Source organism: Manis javanica, chromosome 4 (genome assembly GCF_040802235.1).
Source record: "Manis javanica isolate MJ-LG chromosome 4, MJ_LKY, whole genome shotgun sequence".
In the NCBI taxonomy this organism is placed as follows: domain Eukaryota; kingdom Metazoa; phylum Chordata; class Mammalia; order Pholidota; family Manidae; genus Manis; species Manis javanica.
This window is the reverse complement of record NC_133159.1, coordinates 160174372-160199526: the sequence shown is the minus strand read 5'-3', so window position 1 is coordinate 160199526 and position 25155 is coordinate 160174372. Positions and strand designations below refer to the sequence as shown.

The following is a 25155-nucleotide window of genomic DNA, read 5'->3' as shown; positions in this document are numbered from 1 at the left end:
CCCTATAAACCTAATTTGAAAAAACAATCAGTAATGAAGAGTGTGTGTGCCAAACGCCCTACCCTTTCAATATTTTCATACTTCAAAGTGTTTTTTGTTTGATATTTTCCCATGTGGAGAAGCTTATGGTAAGAAATAGAGGCATTCAATTATATCAGATCAAATCCACCAGAGCAGAGAATACATAAAGTTAGTAGAGTAGGAAACGGCCAATAGCCAGGCATCAAAAGATCAAGTTTCTATTCTCAGTTCAACAATCTAGTTTATATCTTTAGGCAAAAGCATAACTCAACTTCAACTTCATCTTCTATAAACTAGAGATAATAACCACCAGCCCTATTTCAGCAGCTTGTTTCAGAGATTATAAAATCACAGCATCATAAACAGCACTGCATAGTTGTAAAACATGTGCATTTATGTATATAAATATATATGAAAATATATTTTTGAACAAGAGCCATTCATAGCCTATAGGCAGATAAAACACTCTCATGTATTAAAGTCCCAATTAAATACTCAATTAGATGAACTTTATGCCAAATTCTACAGACAGTATTATCCAAGGATTTTTTTTTTTGAGAAACACAAACTAGCTTAGAAACATATTCACAGTCTAGTTTGTAATTTTTGAGTAAGTCCCATTCTCTAATCTGAATTTATAATCTTGCAAGCAAACTTTTACACATAATCCTAACATGCCTAAATTCTCCTCTTTCAATTCATCAAATCTAGTGTAAAGAGCTAAGATTTTCTATATTATGGCCTTCACATAAACTTTCACTACAATGAATGTAAAAATTAAATCCAGAACAACTTCATGATTTTGGATATTTTTTTCATGTCAAAAAGAATAGTACCGTTGCCTAAATCGGTACTCACTTCTAATTTCCTAAGCAAAATATCAATATATTTTGATTCTCCAAATAAATTAAGATTCCCTACAAGCAAACACACACACATTTCCTAAACTGTGTTTCTATGGCTTTAATTTTTTACCTGCAGCAACTCTGGAATGCTAATTAAATGGTTTAGTGTATGGTTTTTATCTTCTTTCTGGTTGCTTAGTTTTCTACAAGATCCCCAAAACAGCATGACTGGCTCACTACACTAACTGTTGTTCTGATGAATGAAAGCTGTTTAAAACGTGAACTTGAAAAATCTTATTTCAACTGTAATTTTGTAGCTAAAATTCTTTTTCTGAACTTTGCAAATTGGTCTGTGCAACCCAAATTAGAGCTGAGAAAAAACTAGACTTTAAGTTGCTCAATGGTCTTCAAAAGGTGAAAAAGCAGAATGAAACATGCTCATCTGAACTACACCCATTTTCAATTTCAACACAGTAAACTTCTTATTTGTTCTTAAGGCAAATTCAAAACTGTACATATTGGAATTCATTATTACCAAAGATAATTTATGCAATCATAAGCCAAAGGTGCTAAGTTGGCAAAAAGAAAACCATGGAAGTAAGCAAACTCTAACACATGTGCAACACACCCTCTCAGTATATAAAGGCTTGTTCACTGTCCTTGACAGCAGGTGCTCCCTGGGCTGAACAGCAGCAGCCATGTCTGTGAGATACAGCTCAAGCAAGCAGTACTCTTCCTCCCGCAGCGGAGGCGGAGGAGGAGGAGGAGGAGGAGGAGGGGCATGCTACAGAATTGCAAGCAGCAAAGGCTCCCTTGGTGGAGGAGTATGTGGCTCAGGAGGGTTCAGTAGTAGCTCTTTCAGCCGGGGAAGCTCTGGTGGAAGCTTCCTTATAGGCTCATCAGGTGGCTATGGAGGAGGATCAGGAGGAGGAGGTTTTTGTGGCAGTAGCTTTGGTGGAGGCAGCTATGGGGGAGGCTATGGAGGCAGCAGCTATGGGGGAGGCTATGGAGGCAGCAGCTATGGAGGAGGCTATGGAGGAGGTAGCTTCGGAGGGGGCGGCTTCGGAGGGGGAGGCTTCAGCGGAGGCAGCTTTGGAGGGGGCTTTGGTGGTGGTGGTTTTGGAGGAGATGGTGGCCTCCTCTCCGGAAATGAAAAAGTTACCATGCAGAATCTAAATGACCGCCTGGCCTCCTACCTGGACAAAGTTCGGGCTCTGGAAGATTCAAATCATGAGCTAGAAAATAAAATCAAGGACTGGTATGACAAGCACAGCAGAACAGGCCAGGGAGAGCCTCATGACTACAGCAAATACTATCAAACCATCGATGATCTTAAAAATCAGGTAAGGGGAATTTTAAAAATCAACTTTAAGCCTGTTTTTTATCCATTGAATTCAGATAGATGAATCTGGAAATGACCATGATGTAGTTGTTCACTGTGTTTGCCTATGTTACCTTCTTGCTTCCAAAAACAATCCAGTCTCATAAAAGGTAAATATCTGTGAGAGTATGGTTACTGCAATCTTAATGCAACATGTGTGCTGTGTGTCTTACAGGATGTCGGATTACTGAGATTTTTTTAGGTTTGACTGAGTGTATCATGAGTCCATGGTTAAAATACTCTAGATCATTTTACAAATACAGGAACTGAAAGAACTATTATTCAGATTGACAACAAAGAAAATACTCATTAGCAACATTGCAAGAAACATGAATTCTCCAGTATGGAAATGGGATACTGCTTGTCTCTAGGAAATTTATGAATTACACCCACTGGGACAGTTCCGAGTATATTCATTTAGAATATATATTTATAACAAGTTAAACCAAATACAGGTATGAGTCAGTGAAATACATGAAATCACAGTATAAAAGAGGGACACAGGTGCAAGAACCCATATCAGGAACACAGCTATGTAATTCCAATTCGTTTTCAGAAAGGGATGACACAGAAATAGAAAAGTATAGAAACTTGAAGAGAATGAATGACTCAAATTTAACTATAAGGGTACGCCTACAATATTTCATATTTAAAATAAAAACTTCCTGCAAGATTTTGGAAGAAAACCTAAAAACGCAATTTACCTATGCCATTATAAAAGGTGTATCTGTATCTGACCTCTTTGTCTCTCCCTCCAGATCGTCAAGATGACAACAGATAATGCCAAAATGCTGCTTCAAATCGACAATGCCAGGCTGGCAGCTGATGACTTCAGACTGAAGTAAGCTAAGTGAATGTGGCACAATATTGTAACAACAAACACATGAGTTGTTTTTAACAATGACTCTGGATGTCCATGCTAGCATTTACGTTTTCCTGAATTCATTCAAAGTTAAACAGTATTGGAGTTGTCAGAGAAATTTTCAACCTCAGTATTACCTTTTTGTCAAAATTAAAAGAAGAAAATGTATCTTAAGTGCTAAGCTTTTTTGGCATTAAACCACTAATATCCCTAATGAATTAGTATATGATAAATGTTGCATTTACATGATAAATGAAGTCAACTCTGTATTTGCCTTTTAAACAGTCTCTAGCCGGACACACCTCCCCTATGTAAGTTATATCCAGCATTTGTGTCATGCTGTTTCAGGTATGAGAATGAACTGGCCCTGCGCCAGAGCGTGGAGGCCGACATCAATGGCCTGCGCAGGGTGCTGGATGAGCTGACCTTGGCCAAGAGTGACCTGGAGATGCAGATCGAGGGCCTGAATGAAGAGCTGGCCTACCTGAAGAAGAATCACGAAGAGGTGATGCAAAATGTTGTCCTTCCCCCAGCCATAAAAGGGCTCAAGGCAGTCACAGTGCTGTTATTAAATTTTTCTGTTTCCTCACATAGGAAATGAAAGACCTTGGAAACGTGTCCACTGGTGATGTGAATGTGGAAATGAATGCTGCCCCTGGTGTTGATCTGACTGAACTTCTGAATAACATGAGAAACCAGTATGAACAAATTGCTGAACGCAACCGCAAAGATGCTGAAGCCTGGTACAATGAAAAGGTAACTCATCTTCCTTCATAGTGAGGCCAACAGAAGTTTGGCTTATCAGTTCAGATTTTTCTCATCTTTTTCCCTTTTTTTCATACTCTAGAGCAAGGAACTGACTACAGAAATCAACAGTAACATTGAACAAATGTCCAGCGTTAAATCTGAGATTACAGAATTGAGACGCAATGTTCAAAGTCTGGAGATCGAACTACAGTCCCAACTAGCCCTGGTATGTTAATAACTGGCGAAAGAACTTTATCATATGTAAGAATATGCACCGTAAGAGAAAATGCAGAGTTGGGATAAGAAAGAAGCAAAACTGGAGCTCTTGTTAATGGGAGAAAGGCATTTCTGGCATTGATTTCAAAATGCTGAAATTAAAATGCTGCCATTAAACATGAAATAAATTCTATTTATTTCCTCTATTCTACATGATGTCTCATTAAATCATGAAATAAGCTTCACTGTACTCTGCTGAACAGCGAGCTGGTTAACCCACAGCATATTCTCTCCTTTCTCAGAAACAGTCCCTGGAAGCCTCCTTGGCAGAAACAGAATGTCGCTACTCCATGCAGCTCTCACAGATTCAGGCCCAGGTCTCCTGCCTGGAGGAACAGCTGCAAGAGATTCGAGCGGAAACTGAGTGCCAGAATACTGAGTACCAACACCTCCTGGATGTTAAGATCCGACTGGAGAATGAAATTCAAACCTACCGCAAACTGCTTTCAGAAGGAGAGTCAGGGTAAACCACAAAAATGTTTAAAGTATCCCCACTGCTTTTATTTGACGTTCCAAATTGCAAGGCTTCTCCAAAGCCCAAGAAAGTGCCACAGGATGGGGCAAACGTCGGGGGAAGAAGGGAGGAGACTAGAGTACAGGAAAGGGCGTGTGCAGCCGGTCTCAATTTCCCATGAACTTGGTCCAAGAATGACTCTTAGGGCTGTGTGTATAAAAACTTGTTTTTTAAAGAGTGGGTTATTTAAAACACACATTCGGCAGTTGTTTTTTTTCTCAAAACCTGTTTTGCTTATGTTCTACTAAAGTAACAGTAATCTGGAAAGCGACCCACCGTTTTCCAAAGTCAGACTTGACTGTGACCCTCGCGACCTGTAATTCCAGCGAGAGCCAGAAAGGCAGCGCGCGTGGCAGCAGCAGCTACGACAGCGGAAGCTTCGGCAGCGGCGGCGGCGGCTACGGCGGCGGCGGCTACGGCGGCGGCGGCTACGGCGGCTACGGCGGCGGCAGCTCCGGCGGTTACGGCGGCGGCAGCTCCGGCGGTCACGGCGGCAGCTCCGGCGGTCACGGCGGCGGCAGCTCCGGCGGCGGTGGCGGAGGCGTCTACGGCGGCGGCATCTCCGGCGGCGGCGGCAGCTCCGGCGGTTACGGCGGCGGCGGTAGTTCCGGCGGTTACGGCGGCGGCAGCTCCGGCGGCTACGGCGGCGGTAGTTCCGGCGGCGGCGGCAGCTCCGGCGGTTACGGCGGCAGCTCCGGCGGCGGCGGCGGCGTCTCCAGCGGAGGCCTCTCCAGCGGAGGCCTCAGCCCCGGGGAGTCCTCGGCTAAGGGACCAAGGTCAGCAGAAAGTCACAGGGGTGATGAGAATTAGTTGTAGCTTTCTCTGATGGCCCTGTTGCTTGGGAAGCCCTAGAGCCGTTTAAAAAATTAAAATCGGCGTTTTTGAACAAACTCTACTCTTGACTCTAACTTGAAAGAAAAAGTCGCATGGTCTACAATGCTGTAAGTTAAAAATTGCTCGGCTTTTTTTTTTAAGCAAAGTAGAAATGTTAAGTTTTCTCCTTTAATGTGTTCTCCTTTTAGACATTTTGCTTGTTAATTAGTAAGGACCCCCACAAACCGCTTGAGTCTAAATTCTTTTTTTTTTCTGTGATTCATACAGATATTAACAAAGCCAGAGTAATCAAGACAATTATTGATGAGGTGGCACCTAATGGGAGAGTCCTTTCATCTATGGTCGAATCAGAAACCGCAACACACTACTATTGAGTCGCATCAAGAAGAAAGGGGCTCCCTTCACACAGGCCATGATGTGCAGGTGTACAAAAAACAAAATCTCGAAACAGTTCAGTAGTGGCCTATGGAAACAGGTTCCCTCTAAAAATAAGGTGTCTAACAGGTGTTTTGTGGTTTCTGTATTTTCTTTTCACTTCACCAGAAAGTGTCCTTTGATGGAAAAAAAAAAAAGAAAACTTTCTATTCTCATTTACTAATGAATTTCAATAAACTTTCTTACTGATGCAAACTATCCAATTTGGTCATTGTCTTTATTTAAATCGGATAATATTTTTATAACCTTAAATGATTAGTAAACTGCAGCATTTGAAGATTGATTTATCCAGAAATCCTAAAGACAGAACTATTATAAGACAGAATTATGAGCCATGGTTTCTTTGAGTAAAGGTTTAGTCTTGCGGGTATGTTGGACCAGTGTTAGTTTTCTCACTGAGTAAAATGTCTATGAGTCTCCAGTCTCACTCCTTTTTAAAGAAGCATAATGTGTATAGAAAACTCCCAGTTCTCTGAGTTTGAATTAGTTCAATCATGGAATTCTGCAGTATCTCAAGTGAGACCTCAAAGATAAAGTTAATTGGAAATTTCACATTTCTGATTATTTCTCACATTTACCTGTCCTTATTTTCTTCCCATTTCTATATTACTTCTACCCAATTGCTATCCAGCTTACAAGATACTTTCCAACACTTGCCAGCCCAGTAAAATCATATCACCCCAACAAAATTACTTGGTGTCTACGATGAACAGAAGAACCGTTGAGACATGGTGATGCCAATTTGAGCAGAGGGACACCGTTAGGTCCCTGCCTTCACCAACCCTGCTGGTGATACGTACTAAAGACCTGGTACTTGTAGAATCAACCCAACTGACATCACTTGGTAGTCTATTAGCATATGGGTTAGGTGAGAGCTGGAGTTACTCCATGCCCTTAAGACTACCTTGATTCCCTGGTGGCTTCCTGTGGATTACTCATTTCCACAAAATAGCAGCCTTCCTCAGCATCCTTCCTGATTTGAGCTACAGTTTTTCTAAGGACCTAAGTCCTAGTCATTTGCTTGGAACTCCTTCTGGCAAAGCCTACCCTCTATATCCGAAATTGATGACTGAAGCCCTATTTTAAAGTGAATGGAAGTCCCTATAGTCAAGGATCCATTACCTATATGGCACCAAATAACATAGTCCAGAAACTCTTCATCTTAGTTCACATGTCTTTTTATATGCGTACCAGCCCCTGTTCCTGGGGGCCAGTCTTACAAAGTCCACTGTTAAAGTCCCTACATGCCACATTATAAAATTCCGAAACAGAGTTGTTGGCTGGTTAAGGACTCTGAGATTCTACTGTGTATATACTGACTGCTGTTCAGAAACACTAACCTTTTAAAATACTAAAAAGTTAACCAAGTCCCCAGAACCTAAAGCATTGTAATCTAAAATGGCCACTTTCCTTATCTGAAGAAGTGTTTTCATATTCAATATCACTAGTCTGAGACTAATATGTTATTATGAGATAGTTGTGTTTGTTATTAAGTTTTTTCTCTTCTGCCCATGTTTCACCCTCCTCCAAGCCAGGGTCTCAGCTGATCAAAGCTGAGATCAGATTCTTTCTCTGGTTGGGTGGTAACCCAAACCTTCATTCCTGAGAAGTCCGAATCACAGTGGTACTACCTTACCTTGTCAATCTTCCAATATCTCCTTAAATAATTATTTATATTACATTCTCCCTGATAACACTTTACCTCTGATATAGTACTACATTCCTGATGGATGTTAAGTAAACTTATTGTGGTGATCATTTCACAATATATGTGTCAAGTCATCCTGCTGTACACCTTAAATTCAAACAATGCGCTATGTCTTGATCTCAATGAAACTGAAAAAAAAAAACAGAACCACAGTCTTGACTAGACTCTGAACTACAGTTTAATAAAGACAGTGTCTAAACAATTTGATTTTAACAAGGACATAGGTATTTACCTGTTTTAAAAATCACCATTTTTACTATACAGATTTATCATGCAGCTATTAACCAAAAAATCCTGTACAGATTCTACAGTTGTTATAGAGTCTTGCCTATTTAAGCAGGACAGTGTCCAATGAGACCAGCAGAGCCAATTCTGCTGCTCAGACTACACAGCTGTGTTTAAAAAGCTTGTTTCTCCAAAGATGTTTCATGCTGCTATAGGCCTTAAATGCACCATGACCCTGATGTCAATGATGGCTTGATTTTCCTTGGGCATGGAGAAGTAACTTTGTTTGGGTCAGTTCAATGGGGGAAACAACTTGAGTAAGGTTAACTAAATAAGGTCCATCTGGAATTTCTCATCTAGATTGCAACTGGAGAGTGGGAATTAGGAAAAGAGATCATTTGTGGTTATAAGCATGCATTTCAAAGTCAGTGACTCCTGGACTTCATATCCTGGTGCTGGTATTTACAAATTCTGTAGCTTTTGCTACAAGCTACTTCAATCTTCTGAGTCTCAGCTTTCTAATCTATGTACTAGGAATAGTAACTACCTTGTGTGAGATTACTGTGGAGATAAAATGGGTTAATTACCTATAAAGCCCTTAGAAAAATGCCCACCATATAGTAGGTACTAAAAAAAACAGTATTCTGTTCATCTTCAAGGAAATATGCTTATTGGCTAAATAAGCTAGTTTCTCCAAAGCTGGAAATGAACATCACAATAAGTTGTTGGGTAGGTGATCATTACCGCAGTTTGTCAAAGAGTAGAGAACAAGGTCACGTTGCTGCAGAACTAGGACTGCAAAACCAAATCCCAGACAACAGGAATAATGGTGAGAGTGTGTCACGAAGGGTTATGACTAACCTAGTGCTGTGAAGCTCAGTCCAATTAGTCCAACAAAACAGACCAAGAGGTTTGCAAAAGTAATTGGGAGGGACCAGATATTGTCCCAAAGGTTTGAGATACTGTCTTGCCAATGGGTTTCAGCCCCAGGCAAGTTTGCTATGGATTCAGTGTGACCAAAGAAATTGACAGCAAAACGTTCTTGGAGTGAAAGGGTTATACCCAACTTTATTTCCAGGTGGCAGGTCAGTCACTAAAATCCCGTTCACTCAGAGCAAGTCTGCATGCAGCAAGCCAGTCTCTGCCCCTGGGCCCCTCTGTCTGCACAGTCATTCCGCATAGCCGTCATCCGGACCTCTGTCCTCGACACTGCCACCACTCCAGCCTCTGCTCTGCTCTCCTGCAGCCTTGCAGCTCTGCCACCGTGTTGCGCCCAAAGCACTGGGCAGAGCTCTTTATATAGAGTCAACAGCCATGTATTGCCCGCAGGTGTGCAGTGAGCTAGTCAACCAGGGCCAGGTGAGAATCCTGGCCACAGGAACTCTCATTTTATCTACAGATACTGACCATCCCCAGAGGCAGCAGCTGTGATGGTCCTGATCATGATGCAAACTATCCAAGCTGTGTCCTCGGGTGACAAAGAGAAACAAATTATCACAACAGAAACAAATCCAGTCTGGAAACCAGGTATGAAGGATTTTTTCTTTTTTTTTTTTTTGAAGGATCCTTTTTGAGCCCGGTTGTCCCACAGAAAGCCACACCAAAGGAAGAACTCCTTTTTGAGTTGTCACATTGCTCCTCAGTGTCTCCGGAGGAAAACACAAACACTGTCTACATCCCAACATGGATAAGAGATACCTCTGGCCTCGTCTCAAGTAAAAAAGAAAGTAATTATTGTGAATAAGTAAAAAAAAAAAAAAAAAAAACTGGACATGACCTTGGGGAAGAATTTGGGACGTGTCCTGAAAAGAGTTTTGTCCAAAGAAAAAATTACATATTTAAGCTTTTAATTAACCTATCTTACTTAGAATAAGTTATCTCAAGAGAAATGCTCAAAAAGAATAAATTAATTGGTTCAAAGGCTAGCTGAACTATAAACAAGCTGATGACCCCTTTGGAAAAGAACTCTTGTTAAAAGATTTGATGTATAAAACCTCAGTAGGGTTTTGTAAAGTAAGAAATTTGAAAGGAAGACTAGAAAACAAAACGGCCCCCAAATGCATCTAGGTAAATTGAACAACAGTTATAAAGATAAAAGCAAGTGGGATATTGCCAACAAGCGCATGGAAAGATGGTCAACATCACTAATCATTAGGGAAATGCAAATCAAAACTACAATAAGATACCACCTGTCCTGCCAATGGGTTTCAGCCCTGGCGAGTTCCTATGGATTCAATGTGACCAAATAAATTGACAGCAAACGTTCCTTGGGGTGAAAGGGTTTATCACCTGGCTTGTTCTCCCCACAATAGGTCGAGCACTAGCATCTCTGCCTCTGCCCAGAGGATTGGGCCGAGCTCTCTATACAGTGCAATAATAGCTTATTGCCTAAAGGTGTGGAAGCGGTAGCCTAGCAACAGGCCAGTTACATCATCAGGTGGTTTAAGTTCAGTGAGGATCCTGGCCATAGGTACCCCAACTTCCCCACACCACTGCACACCCATTAGGATGGTTACTATAAAAATATATATAGAGAGAAAATAAGTATTTGCAAGACGTGGAGACATTATAACACTTGTGCTCTGTAGGTGGGAATGTTAAATGGTACAGCTGCTGTGGTAAACAGAATGAAAGTTCCTCAAAATATTCAAAATAAAATTACCATATGATCCAGCAATTGCTCTTCTGAGTTGAAATCAGGGTCTTGAAGAGATATATCTACACATGCCATCTTCACAGCAGCATTATTCACAATAAAAGTTTGGAAGGCATTTGTTTCCTTCCCCTCTATGTCCCCTGCTAAAACAGTACCTGCCACATAGTAGTTGCTCATTAAATATTTCTTGACTGAACAAAAAATTGAATAAATGGCATCAGATAGACAGCATAACTGTAGTTTCAGTTTGCTGTTAACTAGAAATTCTGAGAAGAATTCTATAAAGAAATACATTCATGCTTTTCACAAAAGGAATTTTCCGCCCAGTTTTTCTTTTCGGACCTTAAGATAATTACATACACTAAGGGGCTTACATACACTAAGGGGCCACCGCACTGATTCAGAAGGCCCATACACCCAGTTTCATGCTGTGTATCCTTGAAAAGCCCTTTTCCTCGGTTCGCTCATCTTTAAATCAGAGGAAGGAAACCTCTCTTCTCAACTCCCAGATTTCTTCTAAGGTTCAAATGAGATAATATACAAAAAATCCCTTTGGAAGCTGTTAAGCACGATATAAATGTAAGACAATGTTGTCTTTATACACATTATGCTCTGTAACTTTGAAAAGGTAAATGTGGAGGTTGCTTCTTACTCAAATTTTCCAGCTGAGACTCCAAGAAGGGTGTAGTGGTTACCAAAGGCAAAGGGTTGGGAAGGGTGTGTGGGGAGGAAGAAGGGGATTCAGGGGCACAATAATTGGCAATCACAATATAGGCAGGTCACGGGGGAGGCAGTATAGCATGGAGAAGACAAGTAATGACTCTATAGCATCTTAACTACGCTGATGGACAGTGACCACAGAGAGCATGTGGGACCCAGGCTGAAGCAGCGTTGGGATCCAGCAATTTGAATGTGAGTGCTGCCACCTGGTGGAAATAGGAGGTCAGGGACCGTGAGGTTAATGTAGGATCACCAAGGGCAATGCTGACTGAAAAAGAAAAGCCCCCTGAAAAGCCCTTAACTTAATGTTTTTTTAAGATAGCTTCTTTCACAAAAAGGCATCCTACAGTATGGGAGAATATATTCGTAAACAACTTATTTGATAAGGGATTAACATCCAAAATATATAAAGAACTCACACCTCAACACCCAAAAAGCAAATAACCCAATTAAAATACGGGCAGAGGATATGAACAATTCTCCAAAGAAGAAATTCAGATGGCCAACAGGCACATGAAATGATGCTCCACACCGCTTGTCATCAGAGAAATGCAAATTAAAACCACAATGAGATATCACCTCACACCAGTTAGGATGGCCAACATCCAAAAGGGAAACAACAACAAATGCTGGCGAGGATGCAGAGAAAGGGGAACCCTCCTACACTGCTGGTGGGAATGTAAACTAGTTCAACCATTGTGGAAAGCAGTATGGAGGTTCCTCAAAAAACTAAAAATAGAAATACCATTTGACCCAGGAATTCCACTCATAGGAATTTACCCTAAGAATGCACGATACTAGTTTCAAAAAGACATATGTACTCCTATGTTTATCACAGCACTATTTGCAATAGCCAAGAAATGGAAGCAACCTACGTGTCCCTCAGTAGATGAATGGATAAAGAAGATGTGATACATATACACAATGGGATATTATTCAGCCATAAGAAGAAAACAAATCCTACCATTTGCAACAACATGGATGAAGCTAGAGGGTATTATGCTCAGTGAAATAAGCCAGGCAGAGAAAAACACGTACCAAATGATTTCACTCATCTGTGGAGCATAAGAACAAAGCAAAAACTGAAGGAACAAAACAGCAGCAGACTCACAGACTCCAAGAAGGGTGTAGTGGTTACCAAAGGCAAAGGGTTGGGAAGGGTGTGTGGGAGGGAGAAGGGGATTCAGGGGCACAATAATTGGCAATCACAATACAGGCAGGTCACGGGGGAGGCAGTATAGCATGGAGAAGACAAGTAATGACTCTATAGCATCTTAACTATGCTGATGGACAGTGACCACATGGGGTGTGGGGGGACTTGATAATATGGGTGAATGTTGAAAACACGATGTTGCTCATGTGAAACCTTCATAAGATTGTAAATCAATGACACCTTAATTTAAAGGAAGAAAGAAATCATAATAAATGAAGCAAAAAAAAAGACTTTCTTTTCTTTGTCACAAAATTGTTTTACATATGTAGGATGTACACATTATACCAATAACTCACCTAGTTATTATTCACAGGTAAAAATCAGGCACTGAAGAGATTAATAATTCTTTATACACTTTAATATTCTAATTCTTTAATATTTCCCTTTTGATAATACTGTAATTTAAAAGGATAATTTTACAATTCACATGCCATGTTAAAACTGTTGATGGCAATATATAAAGTAGGTGTTACAGTAATTACACCATGTGTAATTATTTATATCCAAAATATGCTTATGATGCCACACTCTCAAGGCTATCTGAACAGGCTAAGTCATCACCAGGCACGTGCCTGGTGACTGTGAGCAAATTGTTTAATGTTTCTGAGTCTCCATTGCCTCACCTGCCAAATAAAGGCACTGAGTGCTAAGGCCCTTTGCAACTCTAAAAATATCCTACAGCTTAGCCCAGAAAATGCATTTGAAGGCCATGCTGATGCCAGCCACAGCACCAGCTGACCAGGCTTCAGACTACCCATGCCAACACAGTTCCAGGAGACACTTGACTGTCCTGGTACGACTTTATACCTGTCCTCACCACAGAACCTGGAACCAGTCAAGCCCAGCCAAGTCCCTCCCATCCCTCCTCGGCCTGTCCTCTCTGCCTTCTCCACCTGCCTCGCCCCTGCCTCAGGAGAAGGCTTCTCCGACTCTTCCCCTTGCTAACCTCTCCTTCGCTTTCAGCCTGACCTCCTCAGACCCCTACACTCAGTTGGCAACACCATCACAATAATAGTAACAGCTGCCACACATGGACAGTTCTCCACTCACCGGAGCCTGCGCTGAGTGTGATCTGTTAGTGTCTCAACAAACATATGAGGTGGAGACTCTTTCTGTTCACATCTGACAACTACCTAAACCCTTTCTGCAAGCTTCTCTGCATTAACCACTTAATGTGTGTTCTCCCGAACTGGCCCAGCAACTTTTTCTTGGGAAACGGATCACCCACCCCCTATCTCCATCCCTATCTTTCTCACCACCCTATTTCCTCTCCCACATCCCTTCCCTCCATCCCACACCCCATCACCATTCCTACCTCTCTCCTTCCTTCTGTCGTCCCTTCTACCTGTCTCCCCATTACCTCATCTCCACTCCACTCCATATAGACAGGATCTGTATTCTTTAGATCCCCATCCTACATCCAGCATCACCATTTAATTCTTAAGCTAAAGCTCTTCTTTTGAGGCTGATACCATGCAGTTGTCCCTCGTCATACCCTCCCATCATCCAAGAACTTTGATGCCTGGATTGCGTCCACTTCGCTCCCATTTCCTGCTGTCACAAGAGACGTCATGCCTCTCCCCATTTAACACCATAGTCTAAGGGTTCTAGCCTCCTACTCCAGTGATTTTTTGGGGTTAGCCCACTTCTGACCTTTATTCCAGTAACTGCTGGGTCTAGTTCCCATGACATTTCACTGAACTTTGTCAAGATGTGGGGATGTGACCTCTGTCAGTCTCCTGCTCACAGTCTGCCTGTTCCATGACCTCAAAATAGATGCCCAATGACTCAATTTTTGTCTTTTTTTTTTTCAGTGTATCTGTCCCTCTGGTCTTACTTCCTTTTTTATATATGACTAGTCACCTCAACCAATTTCTCAAGAGCACCATAAATATATCTGCTATTTTTTCCTTCTTCTGAACCTGCCTTCAAATCCCAAACATCTATCACGCTGATCATCAACTTCCCTATTCCTACAACAGGATAACTTCCAAAGGCACATTGGAATGTCACTACCAGCGCAACTGGGCCCTCAGTTCTTCCCGACAATCCCTTTACCCATTATTAGTCAGGTATCTTTCCCAGTTCCATGTACTTATTCAAAACATTCATTCTTTCTATTGGTCATCTTCTTGTAAGACATTCCACTAACCCCTCAAACCCAGTTGGTCCAAAACCAAACTCAGTATTGTCCTCCTCCTATAGTCCCTACCTCAGTTAATACCAAGGATTCCCAGCATCTGAAATCAATTACCTGAGAGTCATCCCCAACTCTTTCTTCTTCTTGATTTTACAAATTCAATCAATGGCCATACCCTCTCAGCTTCTTCTTTACACCCCCGTGCCCTCGCCCTTCCTGCCTGGACCATTGTCCTAATCTTGTAATTGGCCTTCTTGTTTCATTTCAAGCTGATCATGCTGCTCTCTGCTTTTTAGTTAGATTTCACTCCAGATTTTTTAGCACAGAAGAAAAAGCATGACCCGCCCCTATCTGGTCCTGATCATACACTTCTTAAAGACTGAAACAATATCTTTTTCATCTCTGCATTTACTTAGCATCATGTGTTCATATTTGCATTTAGCAGTGAATGCCAGGGAGTAGCTATACATGTCAAATAAAGGAATCAGTCAATGTTTGCTATTGTTCAGTGTAATAAATAGATAGTATGATTAAGGCAAGACCAGAGAAGTTAGCAGGATTGTATTTTTTTAATGACACTTTTTTTTTTTTTGCTATGGTGAGATAAAATATATGTTTCTGTACTGAATGGCTCTTTACACAGCTCTCTGGTAATTAAGACCCTACTGCAGCTGATGGTACCCTATCTCAATCTTAATTAACTTTTAAAACTTTCTAATATCCTGTTCCAGATAATGATAGTCTAGTCCTAGAGTAGAGATGAAAGCAAAGGATTACTCACCCAAAATTAGAAGTTAAAATAATGAACTTCATATAGAAAGAACCCTATTATATTTAAGATAACAAATATCCTGAAGCAACAGTCAGGGATGTTAGACATTAATTTACCAAAAAAAAAGAAAAAAATCACCCAATTATACGTAATTTCATGCTACTCTGAATAATGCCATTTTTCCTTTGGCACGCATAACTCAAATAGAAACATGGCAACACTTGTGTATAAAAGCCCAAAGAAACCATCAGCACACAATATTCTGTTCTCCTTTGAAATTTCAGTATCCGCAGACAAGGAGAACGTTTCTTATACTATCCTGTCTCTCCGGTTTTCTAGTGGGTCCAGGCATATTTGCTTGCAGTCTGGAACTGGAGCTGCCAGACCGGCCAGTGGAGGCACAGGCTTTGCAGGCAGCAATGCATGTGGCAGCTTTGCCCCTGGAAGTGGATTTTCCTGTGCCTTTGGAGGGGTCTTAGACAGTGTTCCTTGTGGGAACCACGCTGGTGGTGTCCGTGGAAGCACTGCTTGTGCTGGCTTTACTGGAAATGAAGGGGGACTCCTCTCTGGGAATGAGAAGGTGACCATGCAGAATCTTAATGACCGCTTGGCATCCTACCTGGATAACAGGAGAGCCCTGCAGGAGGCAAATGCTGAACTAGAGAGAAAAATCAAACATTGGTATGAAAAATAGGGACCAGGATCTTGCCACGAACTTGATTGTGACTATAGCAGTTATCTCCTAACAATTGAAGATCTCAGGAATAAGGTGAGAAATCCCAAATTTGGCACTATTCAAAGTATTCAAAACTAAGAATTACCTACCGAAAGACATAGAACTATAACAGAAGATGCTTATTCACTGTTACCTGTAATTTATTGGTATGAGTTTATAACCTTGCTTCATGGCTATTACCTGTAATGTCATATTTATTTATTATTTATTCTGATAAATAACTCTTCCTATTAGGCAAAAATAGGCACTTTGATTTGTGAATTTCAATATAGCGTACATGTTTACTAGTTTCATTATTTATTTTGAAATATATTCATTAAGAAAGTACTATATTCTAAAAGTTGTATGAGTATATGAAAAGAAATGAAACCTTACCTGTAATTTTTAAAAATTAAAATTTTAAACATTTGGCTTGTTAACTAAGATGGTAAGATTTTTATGCAAAAGCTAATTGTGTAACATTTTTTATTTCCTGAAATAATAAATTAGAACAGCACTTGACCATTGTGTTCTCCCTTTTGATATTTTCTAGATTATCTCTTCAACTACTGCTAATGCTAATATGTACTTCTGCACACTGATAATGCCAGACTGGCTGCTGATGACTTCCGGCTAAAGTAAGTGATAGAAAATAACTCAGCTCTAGAAAAAGTCTCCTATCTATTTAATATGTTAAATAAAATTTCAACTTCATCCCAAGTAGAATAAATTATAACCTAAAAGATTAGAGGAAGTAATACATTATAACACTTCAATACCATACCTTACAAAGAATGTTATAGTATTACAATCAACTGTACTCACAATTTATAAGTATCTATTTATTATACTCTTGGGACAAAGTATCATTGTATTAGACAAAGTATGCCTGCCTCAAATAGTGCCAAGCACAAAGTAAATGCTCATAAATACTCATCAGCGAAGTAAAAATATTATCTGAGATAAAAACCTAAGGTGGCATATTTTTATTTCATTGGGATATGCTATTGGAATTTGTGTGACTAAATGTGACACAATTATGTTGCCCAGAAGATTATCTTGGGTCAGAGGAGCAGAGGAAGGCTTTCTTTATATATTTTTCTAATATTGAGGGTCTTAATTCAATTTTTAGTTTTCAGTTTAAAGAAATTGAGGTTTTACTTCTCCATCCCTTGAAGTAGTCTAATTTGGCTGAAATTCACTGAATGCCTCCCAAGGTGTGAAAATGAGCTCGCTCTTCACCAAAACACAGAGACTGACATCAACGGGCTAAGACGAGTCCTAGATGAACTGACCCTTGGCAGGACTGACCAGGAATTGCAGCATGAATCCCTGAGTGAAGAGAGAACATATCCCAAGAACCATGAAGAGGTAGGCAAAGCTTCCAGTCAAATCACAATTGTGTACCTTTTAAATACTTGGGGAAGGGAAATTCAATTAATAGTAATTAATGCTCATCATAATAATTCAAAAAATGTTAAGGCATAAGAAGAAAATTTCAGTTCTCCCATTCTGCCCTTCTACTCTCATCCCCAAGGTAATAAATAGTAACAATTTGATCTATACCCTTTAATTTTCTTAGGCAGATATATATTTTGAAAATAATACATTACTTCTGCATTCATATAACCATCTTTCTTTCCCCTACATTATTTATTTCATTCATCTAAGCCTATCTTGAGGTCAACCTTCTAACAAAAAACCTCTCTGACTAGGAAAAGATGTCAGTTTTCTCCACTTAATGAGCTTGGGTGACTTTAATGTTGAACTCTGCACAATAAGAAACATATCATTTGACCCATAACACTGATGTCAGGGTTCTTGTTCATGGAGTCAAAGAATGAACTTCACAAACACTCAGAGTAGGAGAGCAAGTGAGAGGCTTTCATTCAGAGATAAAGTAAGAGGAAAGAGCTCCTGGCTTTTGCCGGGAGGGGACAAGAGAGTCCAAGGTGGTGCGTTGTCTAGGGGATTTATAGGCAGTTGAGACACAAAGGGCTAGGGACGCAGACCTGCTGAATTGTCCCCAAATATTTATCTTTGAAGAGACACTAAGGTTCTTATCAGTCCTCTGTGTTATTCTACAAAGTTAGCTTAACACAAGAAATTTAAGGCTTTGATTCCTTCCCAGGATAGCAGCTTCTGGGTCTAGGAGCATATTAAGACTGCCTGTCCTGCTCCCAAGGTGGGCTGAGTTATTGTCTGTTTGTTAAAGAGTATGTTAAGAAACTTACTTTTTAACTTCTTGGGTTTTAAATGCAATCTTATCTTTAAGATGGAATTCTTTCTTTTTTTTACTGTATCATTTATGACTGGGCGTACTTGCTAAATTAATTGTCCAGGTTGTAGACTACCTGATTAGGGTTGGAGGAAGAAAAGCAGCACCTGGGTAAAGTTAAAGACAGTAAGCAGGCTAAAGTAAATCTTACAATAGTATGACTTAATTGACACGATGAAGACATGGGCTATGCTGAGGTTATTTTCTTATCTGGTGATATTCAAACATTCCATGCCAAGTTACTCATGGCTTTTTAGTTTTAACTAATCTCACTGAAGAATACCTATATTCCTAGTTTGATAGTTTTATTTTAGAGAATTAATGCAACTCTGGCTTTGCTTAATTGTTAAACATAGAGTTTTGGTAGGGGTTTTTTTCCAGAGGCCCTCACCCTACTCTCTAAACCCATAGTCCCTGTCTCAACACCAGGCAGCTTCAACCCCCTAAGGAAAAAAAAGGATTATCCCAGAATGAATTGCACTGGTCTCAAAAAAAAAAAAAAAAAACCCACATCTTTCTTGCCCCAAAGGAACAAATCATGGGAGATGGAAATAGTAAGAATATTAAATAAAAGAGAAACAAGGAGAGGGAACAGAGTCATAGAGCAGAGGGCTGGAAGAGTGAGGCCACCAGAGAGGGTCAGCAGAAGAGTGAAACACCAAACCCATCCCTGGATGAGAGTGTGACATCGAGGAAGGAAGAGTCCCAGAAGAAAAGAAACAGCAGTCACAGCAGCCTGGTCGGGGTAGAGTCGGGATCACAACAGGATTCACTGTCCCCCTAAAAGACATACCAACCCTAGAAGGTCCCTCTGAATTCACTGTAAGTAGGAACAAAGAACTGTTCACATTTCAGCATCCCGAGAGCGTCGTGCTTACCACACTCACCAATGACGAGGGTGCCTAGGATAACTTCAAGCAATTCAATTTCCAAACTTTTATAGCAACAAGAATTCTCTTCACGTGGAATGTTTCACATCTCCCCCAGCCAAAAAAAAAAAAGTAAATAATTTAATCAGAGGCTTCCCTGGGCAATGAAAATCTTTTGTTGTGGGTGCATACTGGAAAGCCACTGATCTGAGGTCATAAAAAGATGGTTTAAGAAGTCAGAGATACTAGTCTATCAAAGCAATTAAAAATGAAAAAGGTTGGCTACTTAAAGGACTAAATTCATATCACCCATAAACTGATTTGCCCAGAAATCCATTCTCAGACTAGGTCAGACTGCTTGATGGTTTGACCTGGGACATACCCTGGAATAGCGAGGCCGCAGATTATAGTTGGTAAGAGCCAGAGTACCTACTGTGTTCAAATACCCATCCTTTCAAGTGCTGAATATCTTGGACAAGTTACCTTCCCTCTCTGTGCCTCTGTTTATCTGTAAAATAAGTCTAATAGTACCTACCGCATAGAGATGTTAAAAGACTTGAACGAGGTAATGCACATAAACTGCTTAGAACAATGCCTGACATACAACAATCACTCACTCAATAAAAAACAGCTCTAGTCTCTAAAATGACAGTTCCATGAGGTGAGTGGTTTTAATTTGTGTTTCCCGTTGCTCTATTCCCATCAACAAGAAGCTACCTGACATTAAATCAACAATCATGTCTTTGTAGCCCTTCTCATTTAACAGAATAAACACTGCTCTTGAGACGCTGTGACTATTTCTGTGGTGGTGTTGGCTGCGGTTGTCTTAATTAACAAATGACTAATTAAATAGATAGGAGTGACGATGCATCGCAGAACTGGCTCAAAACTCTTGTGCTTTAAATAAGACACTCGAATTTAAACCCAGTCTTTGACATCAAGCCCCACCTTTGAAAACCTGTCCTAGATTACAGTGGAACATAAGCTGCCCGCCTCGCACGCTCACATTTCCCTCCAGAAAATGAAGGCTCTGCAGTGCGGGGGCGGGGGCCACGTGAACGTGGAGATGAACACGGCGCCCGGGGTGGACCTCACGGTTCTGCTGAACAACATGCGCGCTGAGTAGGAAAGCCTGGCTAAGCAGAACCGCAGGGACGCGGAGGCCCGGCTCCGCGAGCCGGTGAGCTCGGCCCTGCCTTTGCTGCCCCCGGGGCCGGCGGGTGCAGACCCGGTTAAGCCATGTGCCCCGCCTTGCAGAACGCCACCTGCAGCAAGAGGTCTCAGACCACGCGGGCGCTGCCACCTCGGCCAGGGCCGAGCTGACCGAAATGAAGCGCGTGCTGCAGAGCCTGGACATCGAGCTGCAGTCCCCCCTGGCAGCGGTAGGTCCGAGCCGGCAGTGGGGGTCCTGGACCGGGGGTTTCTGGAAACCTAACCGAAACCCTCCGCTCGGTCCCTGTTGTAGTTTTACTTACAAATACTAAACAGAGAGAACAGAAGGGCTAAGGAAAGACAGGCACTGAGACGCCCAGAAAGAGAAACAGACCGGGCATTTCTTCCTCCCTGAGATCACGGAGGACTTCCTGACCGGTGCTCAGCACCCATTTTATGAAAATAACCCACATTTCACAGCTACTTCCTCGGCCCCGCAGAGTGAGCAAGCAAGCAGCTGTGTTCCTCCCCCTGAAAATTCCGTGTCAGGCCCGCACCAGGCCTAGTTAGTGTCACCAGCATCTCCTACTATTGAAGACCTTTTAAAAGCCACATTGAGCTCTGGGTCTGGCAGAGGAAAAGAGGGTACCTATCTGATTCCCCAGAGCACTGTCAGCCTCTTCCTCCCCACCCAGCCCACAGTGCCCCCCATTCAGCCCATGAGCACCTACTGCCTGTTACCTCAGAGGTTACCATGGAGACAGCCCAGGACCATACCGCTTCCCTCCTGGGATGTGAGCTGGCGGCATCCAAAAGGCTTACCTTTCAAAATTTTAGCCCACACAGCGGTCCGCAGGGTGCCTGTCCTCCACAGAGCCTTCATTCTGCCTGAGGACATCGCCTGTAACACAAACGAAAGAGCGGCTATTATGCAGATGAATGCAGGGAGCTGGGAAGGAAAAGAACTTAGAACAACAGAAGGATTGCTTTGACTTCACCACCCTGGAAAGGTACGGTGCTTTCGCACCAGTGGTGCTTACATTGGAGACTTGTTTTTTACCACTAACTCACCACAAGGTAATCAGCGTGCCCCCTTCTCCTCACCCTGGTCACCCCTGCTGGTACCCGGGACCCTCCTGCCACATTAAGCTCTTGGAACCTCTTCTATTCCCCACTTCCTGCTTTCCTGCAGCTACAGCCCTGGTTGTAGGCCTGCTCCTCCTGCTGTTCCCTGAGCAGAACCTTCCTCTCATTTCTGAGTTATGTTCAAGGAAGTAAATTCCTGAGTTCCTGTCTCAGAATTCAAGCATCTTCATGGAGAAGCAATGATGTTAGAAATCACTGGATTCTGTACAGGCAGTAGTAACACAGTTTGGGCTCATGAGAGAATCCATCCAAAATGCCCGTTTTAACACACAGCAAAACTGAATTATAGAATAATGATGGCGTTATTTCCACCTAAGTTCCATACCTAAGATTCTTTCATCCTAAGGTGAATTCTAAGCACGATCTTCTGTAGTTTAGTTTACAAATCATATGTAAGTTGGGACTTGTCAAAATACATAAATATTTCACTTGCTTCCGGTAGTGCACAGCCTCCAAGTCCATCTTGTCCTTCCTCAGCCACAAGCCAGCCTTTACGGAGGAAGGCTGTGAGATAGAGGTGCCGTCCCCTCTGATGTAGGAGAGTATTAGCAACCTTAAAAAAGAAATATCATATGAGAACACGTCATCAGGGAAATTAAAGTTTTGAACAGCCGAGCACACACCTCACTGACCTCTTGCCACTCGATGCCTCATCCTCCCCATTACTGCCTCCTCACTGGCCCACCTCTGCTCCTGGAGGGCCCAGCACCACCCATGTAGTGCACCAGGCAGCCTGTTTATCTAAGTCAGTGGTTCTTGGCCCCAGCAGACCCAGTGTCCTCCTGTTACATGAATATTTTATAACTCCCTCTTTACAACCCTGGTATAAAGTCAATAGATAATATATTTAACAATATAAAAATTTTTCTAAAAAAAACTATGTCAGATCTGCAATAAAAAGGAAAAATTTAAATCTCTTAAAATCAAATCTATTTAATATGTAAACACTTGGGTCCAACCACCTTAGAACATGGAATGAAAGAGAACATGTCATGTAACAGGCTTACACCTTCCTTTAATAGGTAAGTTTTATTTTAAACAATGGAAGATTAGGAGTTGATCCACATGAGAAGAAAAGGAAAATAAAAGAGTAGAAGTGGGGTCAGGCACTCAGATAATAACTAATATCAAGAGAAGTAATAAGCACCCAGGTGTATCTATACATGATAAGGGAGAGAAGAAAATTACTTTAATTGAAGTGGGGATATATAATAAGACAAATTACAGACCATGGAAGTAGAATTGAAGAAGCATAATATTCCTAAGAGCAGTGTTGAAATTATGACCTGCACTGTGTTGTGAAGCATATTTCTTGTCTTGAAATCCCACTTCTGCTCAGGCATTTATTCAACCTCAAGTGCTTCATAAAAGGCCTTTGATTGATGACAGAAAATTGAGGACGGATCAGAAAAAGAAACAGCAGCATAAAAGGGCTTGAAAAGTGGCAGGGTGGGTCCCTGGGAGCAGCAGAATGAGACTGCAAAACAACAGGCCACCCCCCCAAAAAATACACAATTCCGAAATGCAAAATTTCCAATAATGACCTCTTACTGTGCTACCCCAAAAAAGTGTTCAAATATATACGTTGGTTATAATATGAAATATTACCTAAATATCATGAATGTCTGTTGGAATAGTCAAATGTCTCATGGGAAGAGGGTCATTCACCCCGTGACAGTATTGGGCAGGCCTGGCCCCCACCCAGCAACTGCCAGTCACCCTCCCTTTCTCCCCACCTCCCGCTGGGTGGTGATGGGCCCCCACAAATGTCCGAAGCTTACCGAGGGAGCAGTCGTGCTGTTTGCTGAGAGATACCAGCCTGCATTGTCCTCCAAGAGCTTCGTCCCCTGTTCTGACATCTCGTAGGCCCTCAGAAACTCCCTGGAGTGCTCCCTGAGCGAGACCGAAGGCAACTACTGTGCGCAGCTTGCCCAGATCCAGGCTCAGGTCAGTGCCCTGGAGGAGCAGCTGCACCAGGTCAGAACCGAGACCGAGGGCCAGAAGCTCGAGTACGAGCAGCTACTCGACATCAAGGTGCACCTGGAGAAAGACATTGAGACCTACTGCCGCCTGATAGAAAAAAATGCGAACTAAGTAACAGCATTTGAAAATCCAGGTTTTACCTGCTTAAAACCACAGCCACACACTGCTCACTCACCTTCCATGCCTCCAGCCCTTCCTTCCTTCATTCCCACTGCAGAAAAGCACGTCTGCCTCTTGCCTCTGCGGTCATCTCTTCCATATTTTGTACATCACAGCCTCTTCCTCATCTGCCTTGGATGACCATAACCATCCCTCAGAAACCCCATTTGCTGCCCAAGTTAATCACTGTAGGTTTTAAGGTTCTTTCCACCCCGCCGCCCACCCCAGGCTTTATCCCCCTCTTATTTTATTCCTAGTAACATTGAATTACACTCAGCTCCTACACACAACAAATTTAATGTTTTCCTTTATAGAAAACCCAGATCTGTTCTTGGCATACAGAGTTCTCTTGAGTTTATGTTCATCTGTTGATTCAATGAAAATTCTTTAAGAGATAAATAAAAATATCAAAGAATAAACTGGGTTTGGTTTTGTTTACAGCTCATTCTCCAAATCAAAGGGTTTTGGATCAGGAAGCTCAGGGAATTCAACTAAAGGTAATAAAATCTAGTTCTATTTCTATTGCAGCAAGTACTTGTCCATGAATGGCAGTCGTACCCTATGAAAACGGTCTATAATGAAGTACTTTTAATTAAAGTGTTCTGAACTTATTTGGTTGGATAAAATGAATCCAAATTATTTTGATTAACTCTATACTTACTCTCTCATCAAAAATGTACATAGTATATCATATTACAACCAGCAGTGAAATTCTTTGTCAGGTAATCTTTTAGGTTGAATGTGTGTGTTCTCATTTGTTTTATTCCCGGATTTATCCAAAACCAAGCTGGTAAAGACAGTGCTTGGAGAGAGAGATCAACGTAGTAAAGTTCTTTCACCAAGGGTTCACTCCATTGAAGAAAAGACACCTTAAACAACCAATGGAAAGACAGAACAGAGGGTTCCTTTCTAGGTGTCATCACTGAGAAGAGAAAGGATTATTATTTAAGTATCAACTGCATTATTTTAAGTATCAAGGAGATAATAAAAAGCTTCCTACCCTTAAAGACAAGTTACTTAACAAAAATACCTGTTTTGTTAGTTAACCTTTACAGGATGTGGGGTGTTTGTGTTCAAATAAATTTTAAAAAGTTGATGTGCATTCATTTCCATTCACTCATGACTAATAAATATTTGAGCTTTATTTTTTTCTATGTCTAATTCATAGGGAGACATTTACGTACTAGGATTTAATTGCCTTTCACTCTAGGTTTAAGTAATAGTCAATGCCACATGGCATTTAAATCTTATACATGCACTGGCCATAATCTTTAACTCTCACCATTTCTGCATGGGCAAATTTATAAATTCATAAATTCTCCTCTGATTGAAAAGTTCCACCGCTAGATGGCACATTCCTGGTATTTACCTTTGAGCCTAGCTCAGAATCTTCTGGAGATCAGGATACTTTCCCAGGATGCATTCCCTATATAATCAGGATTATCCCGGGAAAGATCCACAGCAATGAGTCTCACGGTAATGGCTTTTTTTTCTAGAACAGAGA

At 41.4% G+C, this 25155-nt stretch overlaps 1 protein-coding gene across 1 annotated transcript; it reads left to right on the top strand.

The window, feature by feature from the left end:
* Positions 1 to 1529: 1529 nt before the first annotated feature.
* On the top strand, positions 1530 to 23618 carry LOC108408907 (uncharacterized). The gene is given in 14 exon segments (XM_073235577.1): positions 1530 to 2209; positions 3006 to 3088; positions 3458 to 3614; positions 3704 to 3865; positions 3957 to 4082; positions 4375 to 4595; positions 4973 to 5310; positions 15904 to 16118; positions 16618 to 16647; positions 16650 to 16702; positions 17282 to 17435; positions 20230 to 20378; positions 20449 to 20587; positions 23376 to 23618. Coding segments are annotated over 14 exon segments (2700 nt in total). The 5' UTR covers positions 1530 to 1564; the 3' UTR covers positions 23604 to 23618.
* The last annotated feature ends 1537 nt before the right edge of the window (positions 23619 to 25155 follow it).